At 42.5% G+C, this 12,281-nt stretch overlaps 1 protein-coding gene across 1 annotated transcript in view; it reads left to right on the forward strand.

Annotated features, from left to right (window-relative positions):
• The window catches only part of LOC126194858 (EP300-interacting inhibitor of differentiation 3), a 117,995-nt gene that overhangs the window by 66,837 nt on the left and 38,877 nt on the right, over positions 1-12,281 (forward strand). The window contains exon 4 of the mRNA XM_049933202.1: positions 4,176-4,364. Within this exon, the coding sequence (XP_049789159.1) occupies positions 4,176-4,364 (189 nt within the window). The remainder of the gene's footprint in view (positions 1-4,175; positions 4,365-12,281) is intronic.

Here is a 12,281-nt window from a genome sequence, read left to right on the forward strand (position 1 = left end):
CCATGATGCACAAATTTTAACACTATAAGGCTTTAGTACTTAAACAAATGTCATACTTAATTACAAACTATGTAGGAAAGTTAATCTAACAGCAATAGAGTTTTTTTAAACCTTGTCAAGGAACAAGAGTGGCAGGATGTTTATGGTGCCGATAACATAGATGATAAATATAATGCTTTCCTTAACACATTTCTCATGCTCTTTGAGAGTTGCTTTCCATTATAACGTTCTAAATTGGGTACTAGCAGTAATAGGTAGCCCAGGTGGCTGACAAGTGGGATAAGGATATCTTGTAAAACAAAGCAGGAATTAAATCAAAATGTTAGCAGTAGTCAAAATCAAGCTACAGTAGCCCAATACAAACAGTATTGTAAGGTGCTTAAAAATGTTATTAGGAAGGCAAAGAGTATGTGGTATGCAAATAGAAAAGCTAATTCACAGGATAAAATCAAAACCATATGATAAGTTGTGAAGGAAGTGTCTGGTCAGCAGCACAAGGTCGACGATGTAAAGTCGGTTTGCAGTAAAAATATTTCTGTTGCTGCTAAATCAGATATATGTACAGTATTTAACAATCTTTTTCTGAGCATTGCTGGTGAATTAAATAAAAATTTGATTTGTACAGGGTATCATATAATTTTCTTGGCAAACACCTTTCCAAATTTGATGTCTGAAATGCTCCTCTGTGATACAGGTAAGAGGGATATTGGGTCAGTAATTAAATCACTGAAGACTAAGGACTCTCATGGTTATGATGGAGTGTCTAGCATAGTATTAAAGTACTGTGCTGCACATGTTAGCCCTGTATTTAGCCATATTTGTAATTTTTCCGTTATAGGAATGGTGTTTTTCCTGAACAATTAAAGTACTCTGTTGTAAAGCTGCTTTATAAAAAGCAGTTTAGGCCTATTTCTATGCCATCAGTGTTTGCAAAACACAGCCTTTTCAATAAAAGGCTGTGTATGTAAGGATAATTCATCATTTTATATCACATGATTTACTGTCAAGTGTACAGTCCGGCTTTAGAAGTCATTTTAACAACTGAAAATGCTATACTTTCTTTTCTCTTTGAGATACTGGATGGGTTAAACAAAAGGTTTCTAATGCTTGGCATATTTTTTGATTGAACTAAGGCATTTGATTGTGATGATCATAAAATATTGCTCCAGAAGTTGGACCATTACGTAAAACGGGGAGTAGCTCACAATTGGTTCACCTCTTACTTTAGCAACAGACAGCAAAAGGTCATTATTCACATTGTTGATAATGGCTGTGATGTGGGGTCTGAGTGGGGTATGGTCAAGTGGGGGATGCTCCAGGGATCAGTATTGGGGCCACTCCTGTTCCTTAAATGCTCTCTAGTATTATGGGTAGCTCTAAAATATTTCTGTTTGCTGATGACACTAGCTTGGTAGTAAAGGATCTTGTGTGCAACATTGGCTCGGTTTCAAATAGTGCAGTACATGACCTAAGTTTATGGCTTGCAAAAAATAAACTAACACTAAATCACAGTAAGACTCAGTTTTTACAGTTTCTAAACACAATTCAACAAAACCTGATGTTTCAATTTCACAGAACGGGCATATGATTAGTGAAACTGAACAGTTGAAATTTCTAGGTGTTCAGATGGACAGTAAGCTGCCATGGAAAGCCCATGTTCAGGGTTGCCATGGAAAGCTCATGTTCAGGATCTTGTTCAAAGACTTAATGCTGCCATTTTTTCTATTGGAACGGCATCTGAAGTGAGTGATCTTTCAACACGAAAATTAGTCTACTTTGCTTATTTTCATTCACTTACGTCATATGGTATTATATTTTGGGGTTCCCATTCTAAAAGGATATTTTTGGCTCAGAAACGGGCGGTTCAGGCAATAAGTGGTTTAAGTTCACAAACCTCTTGTCAACCCGTGTTCACGAGTCTGGGTATTTTGACATTGGCCTCTCAATATATATATATATTTCTTACTGCCATTTCTTGTTAACAATATTATCTTATTCCCAAGAATAAGCAGCTCTCACTCGGCTAATACTTGGCAGAAATCAAACCTGCATTTGGATCGGACTTCCTTAACTCTTTTGCAGAAAGGTGTGCAGTATACTGCTGCATCAATTTTCAATAAGCTACCACTCAAATTCAAAAATCTAAGCAGTAATCCACACGTTTTCAAATCGAAACTGAAGAGTTTCCGCCGGCCGAGTGGTTCTAGGCTCTAGTCAGGAACCGCGCGACCGATACGGTCACAGGTTCGAATCTGGCCTCGGGCATGGATGTCTGTGATGTCCTTAGGTTAGTTAGGTTTAAGTAGTTCTAAGTTCTAGGGGACTGATGATCTCAGAAGTGAAGTCCCATAGTGCTCAGAGCCATTTGAACCATTTAAAGAGTTTCTTCATGGGTCACTCTTTCTATTCTGTCGAAGTTTCCAAAAGTTAAGCTGACTCTTGTTGTAATCTTGATTGCGTTTACTTAAACTTATGGACTGACTTTTTTCAGCTTCATAAACATTTATTTTTATCAGTTATTACTTTTATGTTTTAATTTCATGTATGACACATTTCATGACCTTGGAGATTTTCTCCTCAATTTGGTCCTATGGGACTTGACGTGTAAATAAAAATAAAAAATTAATTCCTTGAACAAAATGCTGTGCTCACTGCAATAAAATAGTGTTCACATGCAACCATCATGCCAGGTTTTAACATTTTATACATGGGCCTTATAATTTAGATAACCACATTTTAATTTGTAGCCTGCCATATTCTTGACACACTCAGCAAACTCTAAGATTCTGCCATAATTATTGAAGCAGTGTTTTGTGAATTTTTCTGTGGCTCATTACCAATGCATTGGAAGATCATATGAAGTCGTCCCACAATTTGTAACCTGTGACGTACTGTTAAATGTGAGTCACATAGTTAGTTTATCACACGTTCAAGGTGACAATTATTGAACTGTACGAAATAAAATCATCATAACCTCTGAACGGGTTGTGTTAGTATGGTTTGGTTCATTGATGAAGCCGACATTCGTTTGGGTGGGTTCATCAATAAGCAAAATTGGCACATTTGTGGGACTGAGAATCTGCATTTCGTTGTCTAGAAGTCTCTTCATCCTGAATTGATGACTGTTGTGCGCAATGGCCAGTCGCAGAATAATCAGTGTGATATTCCTTGATGGCACGGTGACTTTCAAAAGGTACCTGAAGGTTTTGGAAGATGATTTCATCCACATTATCTAAAGTGACCCTCATTTCAACAAGATGTGATTCGTGTAAGACGGAGTTCTGCCCCATTGAAGCAGGAGAGTGTTTGATGTTCTGGAGGAATACTTCAGGGACCACATTCTGGCTCTGGGGCACCAAGAGGCTATTGGCATGGGTCTCAAGTGCCCGCAATATTCTCTGGGTCTGAACACATGCAACTTCTTTATGTGAGGCTATATTGAAGACAAGGTGTACAGCAATAACCCCAAAACCATTTCTGAGCTGGGAACAGTCATTCGGTAGGTCATCGACAGCATCAAAGAAAGGCGGCATGGATGATATAATTTGTTTAATTTATAGGTGGAGTATCATAGAAATGCTCGAAATGAACTGGCAGACATTTGAAGACAGATGCCAATTATCCTGTAATAGCCTGCTTACAAAGCTTTTACAACCAGTATTAAGTGACCAAATTAAGAACGTAATACAGCATGTCACTTCTAAGGACCACAAAGGCAAGATTATTTACAGCATGAACAGAAGATTTTGAGCAACTGTGTGATGTCGGGTCTTTCCCTTTGTCATCAGTGACGATTTGCAAGTTCATATTTCCGTGTGAATGAGTATGTTTTCTACTTCAGAAAGAGGATTTTGTCAGAAAGCTGAAATATTTCTAGCATTCTTTTTTGTTGCACCTGTCTGCAACTCGATGCCTCCTGTATGTGGTGAGTAGCAATTTATCATTTTCATATGGTTTTTATTCCATTCCGGACCTTATCTGGTTTGATTTTTCCCATAAAGTACATTCTAAATTCCCATGACCACCTATAGTTCATGTCTGCCTTTGATCTACCCTACTTTTATTATTTGGTACAACAAAATACACTGTTGAAATTAAGTCATGTAATATAACATTGGTAGCAGAATACTATGGTGGGAAAGTTAAGAATTAAATGCATGTGTTTTGTTTTTCAGTTACCATTTCTGGAACCTGGAAATGTGGATTCTTTGTTTTCATACAGTGAAAAATGTTTCAGTATGACTGTTCCAACATTCCCATTTTTATATGGAACACTTAATGAGGAGGAAACACAAAAAGTCATCAGAAGACAGAGACCAAAACCAGCAGAAAACGTTGAGAGTGAAAAGAAACGCCCAGAAAATGTAGGTAACTATTGTGTAAACACACTTTAAATTTCAATTAGATACATGTAGTTTTAAATATTTTAAATAAAAATCCATCGGACAAAAATTTATTCACCCCTAGAGAAATCATTGAGAACACCATTTAATACTGTGTAATTCCCCCCCCCCCCCCCCCCCTGGACTTGATAACCTCCGGAATTTTGATAGGAAATGAGTCTACAAGGTTATGCAGGTTCATTGCTTCCAGGTTAAGGCCCTCATTGAGGATTTGATAATGCAGTTCGACCAAATTGTGGGGCTGCTGATGTTTCGCCTGATGTTCCAATGTGTCCCACAGATTTTTCTGTGGGCTTCAGGTCAGGTGATTTTTGCAGGCCAGTCAAAATGTAATAGGGTGGGGGAGTGTTCAGAAAACCAGTCTATATTCTTTCAGCCCTATAAACTTCGCTGTTGCCATCTTTATGTGCCTGTGTAAGCAATGGCCTCTTGCAAAGTGATGGACTCCAAATGTTCATTGCGCACAGTTCCTGTCACTACATTCTCCAGGGTGGCAATTCAGTAAAACCTGGAATTCTCAGGGAGTTACATTTTACCTGGAAAGACTGGGTAAATCTTCGGTAATTCTTGGAATTTCATAAATTCTCGGAGAAATCAGTGTTTTTAATCTAGCATTGAAATTCAATTTTGTGTGTTTTATATACCACAAATTTATTTAAAAAAATTAATATCTCAAAGTGTGTTAATTATATGAATATTATTCCATATAAATTATTGATGCTCAAAATCAAACGGTGGAAAATCCAGGATTGAATGTAACAGTATTATGAGAAGGGAAGTTGCAACTCATCATATAGCAGAGATGCTGAGTCACAGATAGGCACAACAAAAAGACCCTCGTAATTAAAGCTTTTGGCCATTAAGGTCTTCAACACACACACACACACACACACACACACACACACACACACACACACACACACACACACGACTTCAGTCTCAGGCAACTGAAAGCACACTGCGAGCAGCAGCACCAGTGCATGATGGGAATGGGAACAGGGGAGGGGCTGGATGGGTGAGGACAGACTGATGAAGGTTGAGGCCAGGAGGGTTACGGAAATGTAGGATGTATTGCAGGGAAAGTTCCCACCTGTGCAATTCAGAAAAACTGGTGTTGGTGGGAAGGATCCATATGGCACAGGCTGTGAAGCAATCATTCAAATGAAAGATACCATATGTGGCAGCATGTTCAGCAACAGGGTGGTCCAGTTATTTCTTGGCCCCTGTGTGTTGGTGGCCATTCATGCGGACAGACAGCTTGGTGGTTTACATTTCCTCCACCCGCTCCCCACAGTTTCTGTCCCTTTACCACACGGTGCCCTGCTCGTCACTGTTGATGCCACCTCCCTGTACACTAATATTCCCAGTGCCCACAACCTTATCGCAATTGAACACTATGTTTCCCAATGTCTGACAGATTCCAAACCAACCACCTCCTTCCCACTCATGACCAACTATATCTTCACTCACAATTACTACTCCTTTGAAGACATCACCTACAAACAAATCAGGGGTATGGCTATGGGCACCCGCATGGAACCATCCTATGCCAAGCTATTCATGGGCCGTCTAAAGGAATCATTTCTAAAAACCCAGAATCCTAAGCCCCTCACCTGGTTAAGATTCATTGATGATATCTGGATCAAAGGTGAGGACACCCTATCCACATCCCTCCAGAAACTCAACAACTTCTCCCCCATTTGCTTCGCCTGGCCCTGCTCAGCCCAACAAGCCACCTTCCTGGATGGTGACCTCCACCTCAAAGCTGGCTACATCTGTACCTCCATCCATATCAAACCTACTAACTGCCAGCAAAACCTCCACATTGACAGCTGCCACCTGTTCCATATCAAGAAGTCTCTTCTGTACAGCCTTGCCACTCCTGGTCGTTGCATCTGCTGTGATTAGCAGTCCCTCTCGAAATACACGGAGGGTGTGACTGAAGCCTTCACTGACCATAGTTATCTTCCCAACCTTGTACAAAAACAAATATCCCGTGCCTTACCTTTCTACTCTCCCACCACCTCCCAAAGTCCTATCATCCAGCCACAGAGGAGCATTCCCCTCGTAACTCAGTACGACCCAGGACTGGAACAACTGAAATACATTCTCCGCCAGGGTTTCGATTACCTCTCGTTGTGCTCTCAAATAAGTAATATCCTGCCCACTATCCTTCCCACCCCTCCCTCAATGGTATTCCACCATCCACCAAACCTGCACAATATACTTGTCCATCCTTACACAACCCCTGATCCCCATCCCTTACCTCATGGCTCATACCCCTGTAATAGACCTAGATGCAAGACCTGTCCCATACCTCCTCCTACCACCACCTACTCCAGTCCGGTCACTAACATCACCTATCCCATCAAAGGCAGGGGTACCTGTGAAACCAGTCATGTGATATACAAGCTAAGCTTCAATCACTGTGCTGTATTCTATGTGCATGACAACCAACAACTGTCTGTCCACGTGAGTGGCCACTGACAAACTGGCCAAGAAACAAGTGGACCACGCTGTTGCTGAGCACGCTGCCATACATGATATCGTTCTTTTCAATGACTGCTTCACAGCCTGTGCTATATAGATCCTTCCCACCAACACCAGCTTTACTGAACTGCACAGGTGGAAACTTTCCCTGCAATACATCCTATGTTCCCGTAACCCTCCTGGCCTCAGTCTTCAATAGTCACTGTCCTCACCCATCCACCTATTTCCCTGTTGCCATTCCAATACTACACAACCGTCATTCCACCACCGCACCCAGTCTTCTCATTTCTCTCCTTTCCTGCAACTTCCTCCCACTCCTCCCCACCTCTCCCCTGCCCTTCACTGACCTGCAGCACTTCACTGTTCGCGACCCCCTCCATAAGATCCCTCCCCCCTCCATAAGATCCCTCCCCCCTCCATAAGATCCCTCCCCCCTCCATAAGATCCCTCCCCCCTCCATAAGATCCCTCCCCCTCCATAAGATCCCTCCCCCCTCCATAAGATCCCTCCCCCCTCCATAAGATCCCTCCCCCCTCCATAAGATCCCTCCCCCCTCCATAAGATCCCTCCCCCTCCATAAGATCCCTCCCCCCTCCATAAGATCCCTCCCCCCTCCATACGATCCCTCCCCCCTCCATACGATCCATCCCCCCTCCATACGATCCCTCCCACCTCCATACGATCCCTCCCCCCTCCATACGATCCCTCCCCCCTCCATACGATCCCTCCCCCCTCCATACGATCCCTCCCCCCTCCATACGACCCCTCCCCCCTCCATACGACCCCTCCCCCCTCCATACGACCCCTCCCCCCTCCATACGACCCCTCCCCCCTCCATACGACCCCTCCCCCCTCCATACGACCCCTCCCCCTCCATACGACCCCTCCCCCTCCATACGACCCCTCCCCCCTCCATACGACCCCTCCCCCCTCCATACGACCCCTCCATACGACCCCTCCATACGACCCCTCCCCCCTCCATACGACCCCTCCCCCCTCCATACGACCCCTCCCCCCTCCATACGACCCCTCCCCCCTCCATACGACCCCTCCCCCCTCCATACGACCCCTCCCCCCTCCATACGACCCCTCCCCCCTCCATACGACCCCTCCCCCCTCCATACGACCCCTCCCCCCTCCATATGACCCCTCCCCCTCCCTGGCCCAGCCTCCTCCTTACGCCCACCCAGTCGCCATTCCCATCATGCACTGATGCTGCTGCTCGCAGTGTGGTTCGTATGTGAGTTGGGGTTGTGTGTGTGTGGTGGTGTTGAAGGCCTTAATGGCCGAAAGATTTGTGAGTGTCTTTTCGTTGTGCCTATCAGTGACTCAGCATGTCAGTTATATGGTGAGTATCAAGTTTCCTTCTCATAATATTGATGTTCAAAAGCTGTGGTTAAACCACTGCTTACAGCGGTATATAGCTCAACTGTGAGGAAAGAAAAGTCATTATTGTGGTGTGCTGCCCCTCCCCCACTCGCCAGTAATTTATCAAGAGCTTCTTGACACCATCTTCGTACTCATACATGAAATTCTCAGCCAACTCTCTTTCTCCAAGTTTTAGTAGCCACCATGGTTCTCTCACTAACAGGTGGGTATGGACCTTTATTCACTGCCTACAGCAATTCCTGTTGGGTAGGGAAGCGATTTTGACTCAAAAGCCCTGAAACACATCTCCAGTCACTCTGGATCTTTTTCCAACCATAATTGTGACATGTTGTCTCATGGCAACATATGTTAAATCACTTCTTGTAGGTATGTTTTTACAGTCTGCCACAAAACACCAAGAAATCCTACAACTTGGCACTCCATATGGTTATGGTCACGGCCAAACACAATTGCACCTTTTTGCCACTCTGTTACTTCCTTATTGTCACACAGAGGCAGTCTACGTGCAGTTGAGCAGGACTTGATCTAAACGCTCTCTGTAAAGACTTAAGTTTCATCTGTGCCTTCACATTGGGGTGACTAATGATTTGTCCGGTGAGCTTACATTCACATTCTTCATTGTATTTCAGTAACTGTGGTTGACATTTTGTGAAATACTTTAAGTTACTGATAAATCCATGTTCTCAGCTGTAAATAAACACAGCAGTAAGTAAAGGCTCATAGCAAATTGTACAATAAACTGTGTAGTTCAAAGTAATATTTAGTCTAGCATCATGACAGATTCAGTTTTTTCCACGAGACAGCCTATAAAAGTTGATTGCTTATTTGCCTGACTTTGGAAATTATGTATGCATTCTAATTGTGATCAGGGTGTGTGACCCTTAGCGGCTTACACATAACAGAAAATGGGAGTCTTATAGGGATTGGCACTGAGTGTTACAATTTCCATAATTGCAAAAAACTTTATAACACCACCCGCAGGCCCCAAGACCTCACTGTACCTGTACGTAGACTTTCCACTAATCACTGCGCCATTGCTATTTTATGTCTCAGTTCTGTACAGCATAGTGGTATAAGGTTGACAGTATAACGTTTTGCCAACTTCAAGTGTGAGTGCGTGTCTGGGTTATACTGATTTATTTCCCCAAACCACATTCCACTTCTTTACAAGATGACTTACTTGGGGTTTTGCAGCCACTCTTTTCTACTGGGTAGCCGGCTGCTGGAAACTCTTGACTACTTCCCCATCAAATAACGCTAGGTATAGGAACTTTCAAGCCTCTTTCTACTAGTGAAATAAGTAGCCATACAAGCTTTACATTTTGTCAATCAATGATGTATTTGACTTTCAAGCACAATAAAAATTCTCACTTTCAACATAATATGTAACTTCAGTAAGTATCTCATACAGTCGTATGTTAGAAACAAATTAATTTACATTTGAAAGAAAGTCTGCGTAGACACAATGACTTTTAGAAAAAGAGACTGAAAAAACGTCTTGCCTCTCAAGGCTGAGTAAAGACTACAAGAATACTTTTTCAACTGTTTTTGTTTCACATAACAATAGTCAGTGACACAGTAAGCACAGAGCTGCTTATAGATTCTGTGGTTCTTCCTTACACACTCACTAACACATCTATGGATTGTCCGACAGGTAGTTCTCGGTGCCATTCGACCGCTGCGTCTACTTTCTTCCCGCGACTGATTTTAAACCTGCACACACAAACATGTGATGCACAGTAGGTAGGATTTTACCATCCCACACGCGTATCTAGAATATCGTGTTCGAGATGGGAGAAGGCTGAGTGGTTCTAGAATTTATGCAGAAATTCTCGAATCACTACAACAGTGGAAACATTCCACATAAGCTGTGTTAACTAACCTCTGAGCAGAAGGAGGAATCTTGCCACCACAAGTCTGAAGCCAGCAGTTACTCGCAAGCTACGCAGACAGTGGTCTGTCAAATATCTGAATACCCTTTGCCATGTCCTTTTTTGTACTGACAGTTTTAGAAAACAAAGTTTTGTCAGGCTGCCACTCTGGAGCCATTAGCCATGTGCCAGCCAGTCATGGTAAACATGTGGGAGTCACACATAAAAACTGAATTAAAGTCAAAATCCCGCAAGCACATCATAGCTTCGGCTAGTCTTCCTCCCACCCCACCCCCCATCCCCCTGTAGTGGCTGCTGCATCAGATAACCACTCCCACTTTGTGAAGTTACCTAATGTGAAAATGTAGAATTACATTCAAATGAAACAAAAATACCATTCATGAATTTGCATTCTGTGTTGCCATCAAATTACTTTCTGCCTGTGTTTTTACATAAAAGCTCTGTTACAGGACAATTCTAAATTTTGAAGTTGTTACAGTGTCATCGAAATGCCAAATGACGTCAACCTCAGTAGAAGTTAGTATGAACATTTACGTGGGTTCAACCTCTTTAGAAATGCTTTGTCTTTCACTTATTTTGTAAACATGATATGGTGTATTTTTCAAAAACATTTGAATCTCTATAGGATTTTCATACGTATCATGTTATAATAAATAATAATTATTAAAAATATGAAAAAAATCACCATTGCAGACTCTGGACTTGTTTCGGTGCTCTAGAACACAATTACGTTGGCAACGAATGGTGTTCATGTGATGTGGGCCATTTCACCCCCACTACTTTGCTTGGTTAGGCATCAGCTGTATTCTTACCTGCCATCCAGCTGAGACAAATAGGGCCAACACGGTCCTCAGTGGTGCTCACTGCACGTCTTATAATTGTGCAAACAAACATGTATCCCTGATTCCGAAATAAATTATGGTGCAGGAAAATGTTCGTGCTTTACTTTGTCCTCTATAAAGACCAACTTTGTAGGCTTTTTGTTTGCTGTTACGCCAATTGGAGTAACAGTACAGATCATGAGAAATAACCTCTGACTTCTCCTACTGGACTGGATCACTGACATCCTCATTGGACACCTCTGCGGCAGGTAGCTCGTCTTGTGGTACCTGACAGTCTGTATTGTGGGCCGAAGGAGAACACAGGTCCCACAACATTCCAACAATTATTTTAAACATGGTTGTGTGACAGCAACCATACAAAAATATGTTAAGTATAAAACGGCCCACTGATTTCCACAAAATTTTACTTTTACCAGGTTTCGAAGCCAACTGTGGCTATTTTCATCAGAAAAACTGAGGACTAAACAGTTTTTATTCCAAATAGATTTATAAGAAGACTATATGCACATTCAGCAAGTGACAAACAAATTTAAGATAAAAGAATCTACTCACCAAGCGGCAACAGAACACACACCTAAGAAGGTTGTAATTGGAAACCTTTTGAAGCCAGTGGCTCCTTCAGGCAGAAGGATTGAAGGGGAAAGAAGAAGAGTGCAGGAAAAGGACTGGAGAGCTCTAGGAAAAGGCGTAGATTTCAGGAAAGTCACCCAGAACCGTGGATCAGGGGAGACTTACCACACAGGATGAAAAGAAAAGACTAATTGTTGGGGACTGCATCGGATGAGATTTGAAAACCTGAGAGCTTAAAGGCGGAAGACAGGCTAATATGCAGACAGAGATTAATGCGTAAACATGCATGAGTTAACAAGAGGTAAAAGGTAAGTTCCTTGTATGTAACAGAGGTGGGAGGGGGAGCTGAAAAATAGACAGGTAAGACTGTGAAAGACATAGAAAACTAAAACGGAATAAAGTGAAGAGTATTTACCGTGCAGAAGTGCTCACACGGAAGAAATTAATGTAAATTAAGGCCAGGTGGGTGGCGAGAACCACGGACATGTAGTGCTAGTTTCACCCTGCAGAGTTCTGAGAAACTGTTGTCTGGGGGAAGAATCGAGATGTGCATGTGGTGAAACAGGCACCGAGGTCACAATTATCATGTTGTAGAGCATGCTCTGCAACGGGATATTGCATGTTGGCAGCAGACATGCTCTGCCTGTGCCCATTCATCCTAATTGATAATTTGGTGGTAGTCATGCCGATGTAGA

Source organism: Schistocerca nitens, chromosome 7 (genome assembly GCF_023898315.1).
Source record: "Schistocerca nitens isolate TAMUIC-IGC-003100 chromosome 7, iqSchNite1.1, whole genome shotgun sequence".
Taxonomy (NCBI): domain Eukaryota; kingdom Metazoa; phylum Arthropoda; class Insecta; order Orthoptera; family Acrididae; genus Schistocerca; species Schistocerca nitens.